A 17500-nucleotide genomic window follows, 5' to 3' on the forward strand; every position below is an offset into this window, starting at 1 on the left:
AGGTGCCTCCCTGGAGCCCCTCAAATGGACTGGGGCAAAAAAGGGAAAGAAAAACCCACCAGCGTTCCCCTCCTTCATCTTCTGACGGCCCCCAGCCCGCATGCTCTCTACCTGTCCTTTATCCCTTCATCTCTCTCGCTCTAACTCATTCTTCATGTCACTCTGTCCCAGTTCACTGAATTATCTCTGTGTATCTGGCTGGTCACCTAACTTATCACACACACCCGACTGCCTTTAACCGCCTACATCCACAGTTGTCGAAAGACAAAGACACTGTTCGGGATTGTTTTTATACAGCAAGGAGGGGAACAATCTGCGGTGGTTGCAGTGTTTTAAGGACTTTCCATAGTTTTGTGAAATCGTTTTCCCCCTCAGCTCTGCGTGGGCTTCCTCTAGCTACTGTAAACTTGCTGGTCTGCACTTAGCTGAGCACCTTAATTAACTAGCCTATTAATACTGCTAATTGCGGAAGAACAAAGGTTTGTACCTCCCTCCTGCTTCAAAGGCAGGCCTGGGCACATGGATCATTACAAACAGACCACCCAACTGTCCCAGAGGACTCCTGCTGTTTATTTCCCAGCTAGAAGAGCAACAAGACCCAACTTTATAGTTAACCTTGAGCGCTGTGTCTGATCTGCCTTCGATTGGACCGGGCCCCTCACCCTTTCATTCCACCTCCTTTTAACAACGGGTTCAGCAGCGTCAGAAGATGAAGGAGGGAAACGCTTGTGGTTTTTTCCCTTTTTTGCCCCCAGTCCATTTGAGGGGCTCCAGGGAGGCACCTACAGGATAAGAAGTCTGAACGCATGAGGTGGCAGGGGATGGAGAGAGAGGAGAGAGAGAGAGAGAGAGAGAGAGAGAGAGAGAGGAGAGGGGGGGGGGCGGGGCGGGGCGGTAGAGAGAGAGAGAGAGAGGGGGGGGGGAGAGGTAGAGAGAGAGAGAGAGAGAGAGAGAGAGAGAATGCAAACACAAAGAAAGTGGATGGAATGTGTGCATTATCCACAGGCAGCTCGTTTGCGTACAGCACGAGATGCGTGCCCCCCTTTCCGTGACTAATGAATTGATTGCTAACATAACCAATTACTGGTCAAGTTGTAAACCCCAAAAATTCCTAAATATACTTATTTTTTCAAAGAAAGCCATTTGTTCGTCTTTGGGAAAAAATCTAAAGAAGCAGAGAATGGAAGAAGGAAAACACAGAGGAAAACATGAGTGAGCCATGCATGATGATACTCCTGGCATCTGAGAGGGGGTAAGTCTGTCCAAACGGCTCTAATGTGATTGATGAGCACAGCAGTCTCCCTCCCTCCCTCTCTCACTCTCTCTCTCATACACCCCCCCACCCGCTCTCTTTCTCTCTCCCATCATTGGCTCCTCCACTCCTAACTCTCACCTCCTCTGGCTGACTGGAGGGAGAGAGAGGAGAAGGAGAGGGGTTTGGGAAAGCAGGCAGACAGACAGACAGGCAGAGGCACTCCTAGTGAAAACAGGGAGGGGGGGGGCGCACACTGGAGCCGAAACAATAGTGACAGGCGCACTGGCTGGGGGTTTGCTGGTCGGATTAGCTCCAATAGCCATAATAAATGAAACAAGAGGATGAAATAAAAACAAGTCCACATTGACTGAAGGCTGGGCTTATGGGAAGTGGCAGCTCCACTGGCCCCCAGGCTCTGAATTAGTTTTGCCACTCGATAATTTGACTGATTCACTTGAGTGGCCGGAGAGGACGTTTTTTTGGGCCTGATCTCGGTGTAATCGAGTAACCTGGCTGGTGATTACCCCACGGGCGCACGGGCTCTGGACGGGGACCTGGGACAGAGGAGAGGAGAGACAGGTGGAGGAGAGAGAGAGAGGGGCTGCCCTGGCTGGCGGACGGCTGGAGCACAGAGCTCAGAGCAGGTAGCAGCAGTACTTGTTGGGCCCAACACTTGCACGGTCACTTAACTCCTCTCACGTCTCTGCTTCATGCCTCAGTTCTCCTGCCTGGCCTGGATTAGATATCTCCCCCTATCTCGCCAGATGTCTCCCATAAGAGTGTGTTGCGTGCGTGCTGGTACATCTATGTGCGCATCCATTCTCTATGCACGTGTGCATGTGTGAATGTGTGTGAGAATAAAGCTGTGCTTGCATCTGCCCAGCAGAGGGTCCCAGTAAACTCCAGATGAGTGGTGTGATAGTGGGACGGGACAGGAGCCTACTGGCTCTTCTTTAACAGCTAGAATGAGGAGGCAGGGGGGATTTTCTCCTGTGTAGAGGCAGCCCAGGAATCTGTCAGAATCACTGCAGAAGATGGAAGGGAAGGGAGAGGGGGGGGGGGTGCACTGCTGCCTGTGCACTGCAGTTGAAGGGTAACCTTTACTTAACCTTTCATATGGCGAAAGCACATTTCGCCACTGACTTATTAATTTGGACAAGGTCGCCTTTTTTCCCCTTCATTTTAATACCAGATTAACGGCGCCAGATCGTGAACTTTGATGTGGAAAATGTGCAGATGAGGGCAACTCTCTGGGCCACCGCGTAAAAATTAGCAGGACTTTATTGACGTGCTATTGACAACAACAACAAAAATTCTAAAGAGGAGAAATGTCAATGCTTGCTACACAAGAGTAACAAGCAGAGTAAGCACTAAAATGTCAATTTACATACGTCGCTGTCAAAATGAATAATAGAATGTGCTGGATGCTGGTTTTCTTCTGCCCTGTTCAGGCAGCGGGGTTGATGGAACTGTGGAGGGCTGGCTGCGTAAAGGGCAGATGTCTGTCCCCAAAACCCCACTGCTGTTCTTCACGGAGAACCACAGAGCCACAGAGACACACACACTTCTTTCCTTCACAGAGAACCCGACTGCTGTCCTTCACAGAGAACCCCCCCCCACAGCTGATCTTCACAGAGAACCCGACTGTTGTCCTTCACAGAGAACCCCCCCCCCCCCCCACAAAGCTGATCTTCACAGAGAACCCGACTGCTGTCCTTCACAGAGAACCCCCCCCCCACAGCTGATCTTCACAGAGAACCCGACTGCTGTCCTTCACAGAGAACCCCCCCCCCACAGCTGAACTTCACAGAGAACCCCCCCCCCCACAAAGCTGATCTTCACAGAGAACCCGACTGCTGTCGTTCACAGAGAACCCCCCCCCCCCCACAGCTGATCTTCACAGAGAACCCACGCTGCTCTGTTTTGCAGAGAACCACAGCAGATGCTATTTTAGGAATGTGACGGGCTTCACCATGCTTCACTAATTTTATATAGAAAGCAAAGAGATGAATATATTCCTAGACATGACGAGGAAGACATGACCTGAATAACACAAATGTATAACTTACACACCTTATCCGTGATACAACTTTTTAAACATTTTTTTACATTTTTTTTTAAAGTCATGCAAAAGTTTGCCTTCCTGCCCTGAGTAAACAGTAACACCAAAATCATTAACATCCTCTGTGTGTGATTTAAGGATTATGTCATTAACGAGAATCCAACTTTACCAAGATTACTGTGATCTCACCCCAGGGTGACCACACGGTCTGTCATTACAGAGTGAGGGGAGAAGGGCACAGAATTACACAGAGCTAATCCCACCCGCACAACCTGGGGATTATTTCACAGAGTAGGAGACGATTTTACAGAGTAGGAGACGATTTCTTTTCTTAAGAGGCTTTTGCAGCCTTTATGGAATAGGAGCAGCCTTCATACAGACAGTATGTAGCCTGCAGCACACACACACACACACACACACACACACACACACACACACACACACACACACACACACACAACACACACACACACACACACACACACACACACACACACACACACACACACACACACACACACACACACACACACACACACACACACACACACACACACACACACACACACACACACACACACACACACACACACACACGGGCCTGAGCATGAGTCACTGACTTCAAACTGTCACTCATCTGGCGTCCCCTAATTAAGTGTCTAATTATAGAGCTAATGCTGGCGACTGCAGCCACGATAAAGAGGACATGATGGCTACAGCAGACATACACAAACACACAGGGACACACACACACCACCACCACCAGTTGGTGGGCTTCTCTGTGGATTCAAATCAAGGAATTACGTTTGAGTGACAGCATGAAGAAGAGAACTAGTCCTCACTACAGTGTGACCCTTACTACCATTACCTCAAACCTCTATAGTGAACAGACAATCCTGCACTGTATGTTCGCAACCCACTTCCTGCCCGTGGGTAAGGGCTTGATTGCATGAAGAAGAGAACTAGTCCTCACTACAGTGTGACCCTTACTACAATTACCTCAAACCTCTATAGTGAACAGACAATCCTGCACTGTATGTTCGCAACCCACTTCCTGCCCGTGGGTAAGGGCTTGATTGCATGAAGAAGAGAACTAGTCCTCACTACAGTGTGACCCTTACTACCATTACCTCAAACCTCTATAGTGAACAGACAATCCTGCACTGTATGTTCGCAACCCACTTCCTGCCCGTGGGTAAGGGCTTGATTGCATGAAGAAGAGAACTAGTCCTCACTACAGTGTGACCCTTACTACCATTACCTCAAACCTCTATAGTGAACAGACAATCCTGCACTGTATGTTCGCAACCCACTTCCTGCCCGTGGGTAAGGGCTTGATTGCATGAAGAAGAGAACTAGTCCTCACTACAGTGTGACCCTTACTACCATTACCTCAAACCTCTATAGTGAACAGACAATCCTGCACTGTATGTTCGCAACCCACTTCCTGCCCGTGGGTAAGGGCTTGATTGTGGTTGACACACAGCATAACTAGAACGTGACTAACGTTGGCTGGCTGAACGGGACACTGCCAGGGTGCAATGCCAAGGGTTTGGGGGGGGGGGGGGGGGGGGGGGCAGGAGCTTCGGGGAGATATACTGGGCAACCCTGGGGTGTTCAGTATCTCTATCAGGTCATGAATGAGATACAGGAGGTGCTTTCAAATGTCACGATGAGAAGGAAAGTGCATCAGATAAGCTCATTAGGAACGAGTCAGATCAGCTCTGCATTCATCTGCACCACGGGGCAAACGTTTCACTGAGAGGAAAAAGAAGAGAGCCGCTCAGCTCGTGTTTTCGATCCTGTCCCTGCTCTGCAGATCAATAGGAAAAGTCAAGGAGAAGCAATACGGATCCACAAAAGAGAACCACTGACTCCTGCATTTAAAAGAGGGAGGAAAATAAGTACTTAGTGATTTGCTTTGCATTGCGTGCAGCGTTTCTCCCTGTACCACTGGGCTCTCTCTCTCTGATCATAACCTCTTTGTTTTTACAGTCTCCTCCTCATTAACCAAGCCCATCCTGATCATTCCTGAGAGCACGTTTCCAGACAGCCAGATCACTGGAAATACAAATGAAAAGCCCCCCCTCCTTCTCCACAGATCCTTCATTAAATACGGATTGGGGGCCACCCACCTACGTCGAGGCCTGGTGTTTAATTCTGCTCTGTGCGTTGGCAGGCGTGCGTCTCAGGGCCCCGGCTCTTTATCACAGGGATTTACAGACCCTCAGCGTCTGGCCCTCTCTCTCTTCTCTCTCTCTCTCTATTTCTCTCTCCATCTCATCTCTCCCTTCCCCTCTTCCTCTCGCTCTCCCTCTCTCCCTCTCTCCCTCTCTCTCTCTCTCCCTCTCTCCCTCTCTCCCTCTCTCTCTCTCTCTCTCCCTCTCTCCCTCTCTCCCTCTCTCAGTATTTCTGTAACCCAGGACTCATAAACAAGGCCATGGGAGAGCAGTCAATGACGCCAGTGGGCCCCAGCCTAAGGCCGGGTAGGGTACCAGGCAGGGACGGACTGGCCATAGGGCAAATAACTGATGGGCTGGTCCATCTTTAGCCGAGTGGGCCAGTCTACAGTAAATCGTTTATGTACCCTATCATTTAATGCAGAATGACCCTAATTCAGCCAATAAATGGGGCTAGAATGCATGGGCCCGAGAAGCTAAAGGTTGGCCTTGGTCTGACAATGATGATGAAGACTGTGACGGAGGTGACAAAGATCATGTTTGTGCCACGTGGGTCTTCTCTCAACAGCGATCCTTGAGGTAGCCCTCCCAAGAAGGAGGAAGGCATGGATTAGGATAAATGTTGAGCACACAATGCTGGCTGGTTTACACCCTGATGTCCGCCGCCCCCCCCAGTTGATATCTATATTCCTGGCATCGCCTGGCTCCACTGCTCTCTCCCTCTCTCTGAAAGGCCTCTGTTCATTAGCATGCGCGAGGGCCAGGCTAGCCCATATGTCACTAAATAGAACTCCATGTTTAATTTATCCTCGGTTATTCTACTCGGAGACTTTAACCCCTTCAGGTGAGCGCGCGTCGAGCGAGGTACTGCCAAGCCCGAGCAGAGCATGCAACAAAACAAACCAACACACAGGGAAACAACGTCGAGACTGACACAGAATCAGCCAATACGGCGACCTGGGTTGAGGAGAGGTCAGAGAGCAATGCTACCGTACTGTTCCAGGAAGTCAGGAGCGAGTGCCGGGGTTCGCTGTCAGAACTTTGCCGTGCGATTAAGAACATGGACATCCTGAGATGACCGTACTGCAGATGACCGTACTGCAATCTGTTCACTTGTATCAGCCAGGTAAAAGTAACCAACGCTGCAAGACAACAGTGGACTATGGCTCTGGGTAACTGTGATTCAGAGGAAAAGAAAGGCGATCCAAAACAGTAGTTAAATACTATTTGTCAGAGTGAGGCCCAGGGAAGAGGGGGAGTAGGAGGCCCTCCTCCCAGGTTTGGAGGGGGGGGGGGGGTTAAGCAGATGGAGGACCAGTCCCCGGTGGGACATGTCATTCATCAAAGTCACCAGGACGGCCTGTTTTGTTTTCAGAGGGAGAGAGTGAGAGAGAGAGAGAGAGAGAGAGAGTGAGAGAGTGAGAGAATGAGAGCGAGAGAGGCAGGTGGTTCTACTTGGGGTTCCGTCACAGCCTGCATGACACACACAACATCTTTCCTGTCTTCATCTCCTGCTCTGCAAAAAGTGAAACCACAGTTTAACACCTAAAACTCCTTAATAACCTATTGGGAGGATTAAAGGAGCGAGAGAAACACCATCACACACCTCTCTGGCCCTGACAGCTCACTCTCTCTCTCTGTTCCTCCCTTCATCCCTCTATCTCTCCATCTCCCCCCTGACCCAGATTGCTCCAGCAGTGTAGTCAGAGGCGGAAGTCACGCTTTACATGATGACTGTACTGTGTAGTGAGGATGGAATCATTATGCCTGCTGTCGGAGCTCCTCCCCTCCTCTCTCCGGCGTGCCAGGGGCTTAGGATGTTTCTGTCAACAGCATTCCAGGAAACCAAACGCTCCAACAAAGCCCACAACACGTTGGTTTTGCTGTTGCTCGGCGCAACATCCCCCCCCCCCCACAACCAGTGCGCAACATCCCCCCCCCCCCCCCCCCCCCCCCCCCACACACACAACCAGTGCGCTGACTCTAAACACGAGAGGGGAAGCTTTGAGAGTGAAAACCATTTCCCTCATGAATACTTCTTCTTTCTTTTATTTTCTTCCCGCTCACAAGGTGACGCTGAGCAGTGAAGTACAAAACAGAACTGCAAACAACCACTGGGGGGGTACAGCTTGAATAAAGCTTGCTCATTTGTACGGATAATTATCGCATTATATGTTAATAACAAAACAAATGGTTGCTAGTAACTGAATGACAACTCCGATACAAAATCAGCTTTTTTGACGTCTTCTGTAAAATGCTTCTACTGAAATAGGAATATATTGTTACTGCTGACTGTGTCGCATATGCCGGATAGACGCAGGGAAATGTGTTTTTTTACAGGGTCAGGCATAGTAGCACGGTGCCGCTGGAGAAAATGAGGGTTAAGTGCCTTGCTCAAGGGCACGTCGGCAGATTTTTCACCTTGATGGCTTGGGGTATTCAAACCAGCAACCTATTGGTTACTAGCTCCAACGTTGTCAGCGCTAGAACTACAACTGCTGCTGCTATCACTTTCCTGTCAAAAACTCAAATATATTCATCAAGAAGCAATAAACGCAAACTTCTACAGGGTCTCTAATCCATTCAGGATTCACGAGGAAGATACCGTATTCATGTTAGGTATCTAGAGTGCTTTCAGAAAGTATTCCTATCCCCTAGTCTTAGTCCACATGTTGTTGTGTTACAGCCTGAATTCAAAATGGATTAGATAGACTTTGTTTCTCAACCATCTACACACAATACCCCATAATGACAAAGTGAAAACATGTTTTCATATTTTCATCATTTTTGCCAATTTAATGAAAATGAAATACAGAAATATGACATTTAAATAAGTATTCACAACCCTGTTAGAATCACTTTTGGCAGCGGTTTCAAATGAGTCTTTCTGGGTAAGTCTCTAAGAGCTTTGCACACCTGGATTGTACAATATTTGCACATTCTTGAAAACATTCTTCAAGCTCTGTCAAATTGGTAGTTGATCATTGCTAAACAGCTATTTTCAAGTCTTGCCATAGATTTTCAAGCCAATTTATGTAAAAACTGTAACTAGGCCATTCAATGTCTTCTTATTAAGCAACTTAAGCAACAATAGGTTATTGACCTGATGAAAGGTAAATTTGTCTCCCAGTGTCTGTTGGAAAGCAGACTGAACCACGTTTTCCACTAGGATTTTGCTTGTGCTTAGTTCTATTCAATTTTTTTTTTATCATTGACGATTACAAGCATACCCATAACATGATGCAGCCACCACCATGCTTGAAAATATAAAAAGTGATACTCGGGGATGTGTTGTGTTGGATTTGCCCCAAACATAATGCTTTGTATTCAGGACATTAAGTTAATTTCTTTGCTACATTTTTGGGGGGTTTTGCTTTTGGGCCTTATTGCAAACAGGATGCATGTTTTGGAATATTTAAATTCTGTACAGGCTTCCTTCTTTTCACTCTGTCATTTAGGTCAGTATTGTGGAGTAACTCCAATGCTGTTGTAGGCTTGCAATAACAAAGGCGTTGAATACTTCTTCAATCAAGACATGTTTTATACATTTTATAATGGTGTGTAGATCAGTGACACGAAACCTCAATTTAATCGATGTTAAATTCAGGCTGTAACGCAACAAAATGTGTAAAAAGTCAAGGGGTGTGAATACTTTCTGAAGGCACTGTACAGTATGATGTTTGCTTCTGGGAGAATGAGCAATGGAAATGCAGGTTGTCTCAATGAAGAGGCTTTCAGGAATAATGTCCCCCTGTCTGTGCTATCAAGAAATGGGAGCGCCTTGAGGATTTATTTTTATTTTTAATAATTCATCATTTAAATTATTATTTTTTAAACGCTGAAAGCATTTGTGTCTAAAACAAAACATGTACTGTTTGGTCGTTAAAGGTAAAGAAAATAATATCAAAATAACTAAAAGGTTGTGTTTAATTATCACATTAAACTACATGTGCGAAAGATACGACTCATTTGCCACCAATATCGTCTCTAATTGTGTCTCGTCGTCTGACAGACACGTAGACGAGTTCTTCTATTACCTGGGTTGAGTAAAACACTGATGCACCGCGAGGGTGGAAGAAAAAAAACGTAAATGATTTTTGATGTGCATTTTAAAGAAGTCCCACCCACGGCAAGAGAGGAGAACAGTAACACAGGGCATCTGAAATCAATCACTAGCATGGCTAACTGACTGCTCTGGCTCCTCGTCTGCACAAATCAATATCCTTACTGGCCATTGTGAGGACTAAATTGCCGCCACCATCAGCAATTCAAAGAAAAAATATATTAAAAAAAGACAAGCAAAAATGTGCTTAACAAGACAGAACCTATAGTTTGCTGTAGGTACACTTTTCAAATAGACAGCTAAATGCAAAACACACAGAGACACAAAACACACGTGTGTACAAACACACACACACACACAGATTACACCTAAGCATAGTGACGGGTGTCGATGCAACAATGCTAACACAACTTTACCAAATAGACTCTTTTTTGCATACTGCAATTGTATAAAGAGGCGAGACGAGAAGAAAATGGCCTACGGCAACGAGAGAGGGGGAGAGGATGAGAGAGAGAGAGAGAGAGAGAGACAGAGAAAGAGAGAGAGAGAGAGGGGAGAGAGAGAGAGAGAGAGAGAGAGAGAGAGAAAGCGAGGGAGAGCAAATGCATGTGTGAGAAAACGCTACAGAAATCCAATAGTGTAACCTCTGTTTGAGACGCAGTAGTGGCCAGTGAAGGACAGAGGAGAAAATCAATAGGAACTGATTTGCAGAAAGAGGGGGATTGGGTGGAGATGAGGGGGGGGGGGGAGAGAGAAAGAAAGGCGCCGGGAAACAGAGACAGGGATCTCAAAAGAAAGATAACAGAATCGCTTTCATCAAAATGTGACAAATCCGAGGCCACCGTATAGGACACCTGATGGCTGTCTATTTTCGTCAAACCCGTTAAAATACATCATTAACGCGAGGTGGAGGGTAAATTAGCTTTTTTTTATTGGGGTGCTTTTGAGTGAGACTCACTGGAGGTTGTGTGCATGTTTAGGGTGGCTGCACATGGACGAGAGAGGTCTTACCTCCGGGCGACATGGATGAGAGGAGTCCGGGTGACAATAGGCCGTGGACACTGTGGGGAAGAAGCCTGGAGCTCTCCTGCATCGCTACCCCCAGGGAACGCTTCGGTGGGCGGCCAGGCCTGGAGCTACAGAGACGGGGAGAGAAGGAGAGGGGGGGGGGGGAAGAGAGAGAGAGACAGAGAGGCAGAGAGAGACAGAGAGGCAGAGAGAGAGAGAGAGAGAGAGAGAGAGAGAGAGAGAGAGAGAGAGAGAGAGAGAAAGAGAGAGAGAGAGAGAGAGAGAGAAAGAGAGAGAAAGAGAGAGAAAGAGAGATATATATTACAGTCAATACACAGCAAATGATCTACTATTTAAATCTCTATCACTCAGACCACATAGGCTCACAGTGAAAGAGTCCATTGATTCCTCCATTTACAATGGATTTTACATTTCTCTAAATAGCATGAGTGATATGAGGACTGTATCAAATTGTCTAGCATTTAAATTGACAACAATAGACACTAAGATATATTAATATATTAAAAAGATTTCCATGACGATAGCTAGTTCAATTTCGATGAATTTTTGTTGTGGTCCGTCAAACGCACTCGACAGGCCTTTAAAACCCAAGAATTGTACTTCTTATTTTTCAAATGATATTTCAAGCCTGTTGTGACACCTCAACAACACGTAGTGATTACTCTCCTCCTCTCATCACTCACACCAACATCTGTTTGCGTCCCCTCCGCACCCCACCCTACCGCCCCTCCCCCTTCCTGTCCCACTCTGGGGGGATTAGACAGAGACGGCAGGTAGACAGAGATCCACTCCACTGATAACACTGGGGACTAACACACACACACACACACACACACAGAGAGAGAAAGCTTGATAATGATCACCTCAAAAACATATGCCTTGAAGTGCACAGGGGGACATTGCATATCCCAGCAAGGCCATATCTGATAAGGGGTCGCCAGCGTGCAGACACATTGTTTCCAGGGTTTGGTGTCTGATGGTGTAAAATTAGACTGAGATTCCTTCCCCCTGGGGCCAGGAAGTGAGAAACAAGTGAAAAACTTTCCTTAGGTTACACAACCCCTCTCACACACACATTCCCTTCCTTACTTTCCCCAACAGTAGCAGTCATAAAGGGTGTACTAGACTGATAGGGCGCTTCTGTCGCAAAGACACGTATGTGACAAGGGGCAGGAGGGAGGGAGAAAAGTGCTTGAAAGGAAGAGAAAAAAATGTTAATTTTAGCGCTGTATACGATTGGCCGGCGTCCAGAAACATGAACTAAAGAAGCGCTGTGTAGTTGTCTCTTTGTGTATTTCATTAATATTGCAGTGGCAACAAACACAAACAGGACCACAGAGCAATCAGCATACAAGTAAAAGGGGGGGGGGGGGGGGGGGGGGTGTTCAATATAGGAACAAGTCAGAGTCGTCTTCAGAGACGTGGTTGGACACGAGTTGAAAAAGCAACACGAGACGCTCCAGATGCCATTACACTTGGCTGGCCTGGGACTCGGCTTTACAGGATAAAAGACGTGGAGCGGACTTGAACGGAGAACAGAGAGAGGACAGAAAGAAAAACCCGGAGAGACAAACGGAAGGCTCTTATCAGTGTTCCAAACAGAGTGTTGCCATTAGAACAAAGCCCATTCGCTGTGAAGCGTCCGTCTCGCTCTCTCGTTCGCCGTGCCCCCCTCGCTCTGTTCAACACAAAGGCGTTCACTCACAAGCTGCCACAACAGTCCATTTTTGATTCAGCTGTTTGTTAATCCGCCTTTAATGTCTTGTCCTGCTCTTTTCTCTGGCCAGTTGATTCTGTTTTAAGTATGATTCACCTGAACACACACAGACAAGAGTAGCCAAGGACTCCAGACTGGAGACTCCAGACTTGGAGGAGTCACTCACCTCAATAGAAAATGAAGCAACTTATTTTTTTATTTTAATGTCAGTTAAAAAGTAACTTATAAATATTGACATGGGTCAGTAACACAGCCCTGAAATGGAGGTGTTTGTCAAGGCACAAAGTTGATTTGTACTCCACCAGGATATGACTCACAGGTTTGCCGCTACCGTAGGCTTTAGTGTGTTCAATATACACCACTACTCACTCAGCTCTGCTACAGTAACCCGACTCCACTGTGTGTAATATTCGCTGTTGACCGGCCTGCAATTCCAGTCGATGATAAACTCCACGTGACTCTCACACTGTTACACCAAGGAGGTGGCGGCAATGATCACAGTCTCCTATGGACACACCCTCAACCATCCCCCCACCCATCCACCCATCCACCCTCCACCCCCAGATTTCCCCCCCTACCCCCCACCCACCCATCCACCACCCCCAGAACCCCCCCCCACCCCCCTACCCCCCACCCACCCATCCACCACCCCCAGATCTCACCCCCCCCCCCCCCCCCCCTCCTACCCCCAGCCATGCCCCTCATGACTTGTTGGCTGTCTGCATGAGCTGCACCTCGGAAAAATGCAAAGCCCTACGATTGTCACTTTCCTAATCCAATTAAAAACTATGAACAGCCAAGCGTGTAAAAAAATAAAAAGAAGAAAAAAAGAGAAAAAAAGAGCAATCAACATTAATCACTTTTGCGGTTGTAGTGAGCCTGTTACAGGAACCGCTCAATGAAGTCAACTGTAGTGTATCAAAGTCAGCCTTGCTTATTGCTCCGCACAGTCTGCAGGGCCCTGTCAGCTCACGATAGCGCAGGGCCCACGGTTTTTAAACTGCGTAATTAAGGCACTTTGGAGGTTCCAGGTTTTCAGCCTTGATTTGTTTCATCATCGTGCATTCGAGATTTTTTTTAACAGAAGGCTTCTGGGTATTTCATTTGATATCGATTCAAATACAGATGTACTGTACATCAGAGGCATCATGTCCATAGGGGGCACAAGGGCACGTAACCCCTCAGATTTAAAAAAATGTCATAAAAAAATTGCAAATAGGACTCCAATAGCAAAATAGCATATATGCATGTACAGTACCAGTCAACAGTTTGGACACACCTACTCATTCAAGGGTTTTTCTTTATTTTACTATGTTCTAGAATAATAGTGAAGACATCAAAACTATGAAACACATATGGAATCATGTAGTAACCAAAAAAGTATTTAAAAAATCTAAATATATATGCCTTGATGACAGCTTTGGACACTCTTGGCATTCTCTCAACCAACTTCACCTGGAATGCTTTTCCAACAGTCTTGAAGGAGTTCCCACATATGCTGAGCACTTGTTGGCTGCTTTTCCTTCACTCTGCGGTCCAACTCATCCCAAACCATCTCAATAGGGTTGAGGTCAGGTGATTGTGGACGCCAGGTCATTTGATGCAGTACTCCATCACTCTCCTTCTTGGTCAAATAGCCCTTGCACAGCCTGGAGGTGTGTTGGGTCATTGCCCTATTGAAAAACAAATGATAGTCCCACAAAGTGCAAACCAGATGGGATAGAATATCGCTGCAGAATGCTGTAGTAGCCATGCTGGTTAAGTGTGCCTTAAATAAATAAAAAATCACTGACAGTTTCACCAGCAAAGCACCCCCACACCTCCTCCTCCATGCTTCACGGTGGGAACAACACATGCAGAGATCATCTGTTCACCTTCTCAAATGTGGACTCATCAGACCAAAGGACAGATTTCCACCGGTCTAAGGTCCATTGCTCGTGTTTCCAAGCAAGTCTCTTTTTATTATTGGCGTCCTTCGTGGTTTCTTTGCAGTAATTTGACCATGAAGGCCTGATTCACGCAGCCTCCTCTGAACAGTTGATGTTGAGATGTGTCTGTTACTTGAACTCTGTGAAGCATTTATTTGGCCTACAATTTCTGATGCTGGTAACACTAATGAACTTATCTTCTGCAGCAGAAGTAACTCTGGGTCTTCCTTTCCTGTGGCGGTCCTCATGAGAGCCAGTTTCATCTTGAACAATTCTCAGCATTGACTGACATTCATGTCTTAAAGTATGAAATAACACATATGGAATTGATGTCTTCACTATTATTCTACAATGTATAAAATAGTAAAAATAAAGAAAAACCCTGAAATGCGTAGGTGTGTCCAAACTTTTGACTGGTGTATATATATATATACACAGTACCAGTCAAAAGTTTGGACAGATCTCTTATAAATAATTATGATAAAATGTGGGCTTAAAAGTTTAGTTATTAATGTATGCATAATATATATATATATTTTTCAGATGTTAAATTAATGGCTAAACCTTTAAGCCCACATTTTATCATAATTATTTATAAAAAGGATCTGACTGGACCAGGCAAAGAGTACACCCCCCCCCCCCCCCCCCCCCCCCCCCCATTCTCCAGTTGATACTTTCAAGGTGCACCACGGAGCAAGGATATGTTAGATACTCTAGTGCAGCTTGGGTATACGTTTAGTTTTTTCCCCCTAGCACCACACAGCTGATTCAAATAATCAGAGCTCTATGATGACTTCCTTATTTGAATCAGCTGTGTGGTGCTACGGCAAAAAAAAACGACATCTGCACCCTTTGGGGTCCCCGGGACCGAGTTTGGGAAGCACTGCTTTAAGTGCGTGCAGACAGTACCATCAGTGGAGGAGCAGAGAAACTGCAGTGAACCACACAGCGTTTGATTTGACTTCAACTGCCGTTGATGGGCTCGCAGGCAGTATGTTTGCAACTGAATTTGATCATTCTATGTAGCCTATTGATTCCTTCTTGATGAATAAATCAAGTGTAAATGTTTTGGTGTTTCTCTGTAATACGAGCCACCTAGCAATTTTATGACGTTGGCTTTAGCTAGCCAGTTATTGTAGATAGGTTTCCAATCTCCCAATTAGCTACCAAGCCATTTCAGGCTATCATTTAAGTTAGAGTAGCTTGTCTACCTTAGCTGGCATGATTGATAGACTTTAGAAAATGCAAAAATTGCTTTGATTCTTGGGTTATGATATTAAATACCAGTCTAGAAGTTGTACTAAAATCCTAAGGCATAAAGGTTCTTAAGGAATCAGTGTGGATCATTAATTAAAATGACAGATGAACAGGTATAGAGGTATGCAAATAACCCCTATGCGGTAAAAATATATATATTTGACACAGAATTCGGCATAATGATTATGGCTCTGATTGAAGGAAAAACGTGTTTCAGGGGTTTGAAAACGTTCAAATTCTCTGAATTCTGGAAGGGAATCCATCCGGACATACTTTGTGCTCCCTCTAAAATAATGGGTGCATGACACCCCTGCTGTACTCACATAAAATCATTTTTTCTTCTTCATTTGGATGCTCTGTCCTTTTTCTTTTTCTTTCTCTCCTTGAGTTACCTTGTCCCTTATCATTCTCTATGAAGACAGGGTTGTGGCAGGACTTGTCCCTTATCATTCTCTATGAAGACAGGGTTGGGGCAGGACTTGTCCCTTATCATTCTCTATGAAGACAGGGTTGTGGCAGGACTTGTCCCTTATCATTCTCTATGAAGACAGGGTTGGGGCAGGACTTGTCCCTTATCATTCTCTATGAAGACAGGGTTGTGGCAGGACTTGTCCCTTATCATTCTCTATGAAGACAGGGTTGGGGCAGGACTTGTCCCTTATCATTCTCTATGAAGACAGGGTTGTGGCAGGACTTGTCCCTTATCATTCTCTATGAAGACAGGGCTGGGGCAGGACTTGTCCCTTATCATTCTCTATGAAGACAGGGTTGGGGCAGGACTTGTCCCTTATCATTCTCTATGAAGACAGGGTTGGGGCAGGACTTGTCCCTTATCATTCTCTATGAAGACAGGGTTGGGGCAGGACTTGTCCCTTATCATTCTCTATGAAGACAGGGTTGGGGCAGGACTTGTCCCTTATCATTCTCTATGAAGACAGGGTTGGGGCAGGACTTGTCCCTTATCATTCTCTATGAAGACAGGGTTGGGGCAGGACTTGTCCCTTATCATTCTCTATGAAGACAGGGCTGGGGCAGTACTTGTCCCTTATCATTCTCTATGAAGACAGGGTTGTGGCAGGACTTGTCCCTTATCATTCTCTATGAAGACAGGGTTGTGGCAGGACTTGTCCCTTATCATTCTCTATGAAGACAGGGCTGGGGCAGGACTTGTCCCTTATCATTCTCTATGAAGACAGGGTTGTGGCAGGACTTGTCCCTTATCATTCTCTATGAAGACAGGGTTGTGGCAGGACTTGTCCCTTATCATTCTCTATGAAGACAGGGTTGGGGCAGGACTTGTCCCTTATCTCTCTCTATGAAGACAGGGTTGTGGCAGGACTTGTCCCTTATCATTCTCTATGAAGACAGGGTTGGGGCAGGACTTGTCCCTTATCATTCTCTATGAAGACAGGGTTGTGGCAGGACTTGTCCCTTATCATTCTCTATGAAGACAGGGTTGGGGCAGGACTTGTCCCTTATCATTCTCTATGAAGACAGGGTTGGGGCAGGACTTGTCCCTTATCATTCTCTATGAAGACAGGGTTGGGGCAGGACTTGTCCCTTATCATTCTCTATGAAGACAGGGTTGGGGCAGGACTTATCCCTTATCATTCTCTATGAAGACAGGGTTGGGGCAGGACTTGTCCCTTATCATTCTCTATGAAGACAGGGTTGGGGCAGGACTTGTCCCTTATCATTCTCTATGAAGACAGGGTTGTGGCAGGACTTGTCCCTTATCATTCTCTCGGAGAATGAATGCAATAGAGAACAAAGAGACGTGGCTTCACAAGCTGGCCTGACATGTACGTCCAAGTGTTGTAATTAACTTCAAATACGATAAAGATATTTATTAGGCTATCTATTACTGCTGCCAACTTTGCCAAAGATACAATATTAGGGTTAGTCATTTGTCTAAACGCCCACAACCACCTCTAAATTCACAGATGAAGGTGTTGTAATACAGAGCAGGCCTACTAGATATTACAGAATGACGAGATATGTTATTCATG

General features: G+C 46.2%; 1 protein-coding gene across 1 annotated transcript in view; it reads right to left on the bottom strand.

Annotated features, from left to right (window-relative positions):
• LOC116358161 (dachshund homolog 2-like) overlaps positions 1 to 17500 on the bottom strand; it is a 119402-nt gene that overhangs the window by 33781 nt on the left and 68121 nt on the right. The window contains exon 2 of the mRNA XM_031808538.1: positions 10572 to 10696. Coding sequence (XP_031664398.1) covers positions 10572 to 10696 — 125 coding nt within the window. The remainder of the gene's footprint in view (positions 1 to 10571; positions 10697 to 17500) is intronic.

Source organism: Oncorhynchus kisutch, linkage group LG28, assembly GCF_002021735.2.
Source record: "Oncorhynchus kisutch isolate 150728-3 linkage group LG28, Okis_V2, whole genome shotgun sequence".
In the NCBI taxonomy this organism is placed as follows: Eukaryota; Metazoa; Chordata; class Actinopteri; order Salmoniformes; family Salmonidae; genus Oncorhynchus; species Oncorhynchus kisutch.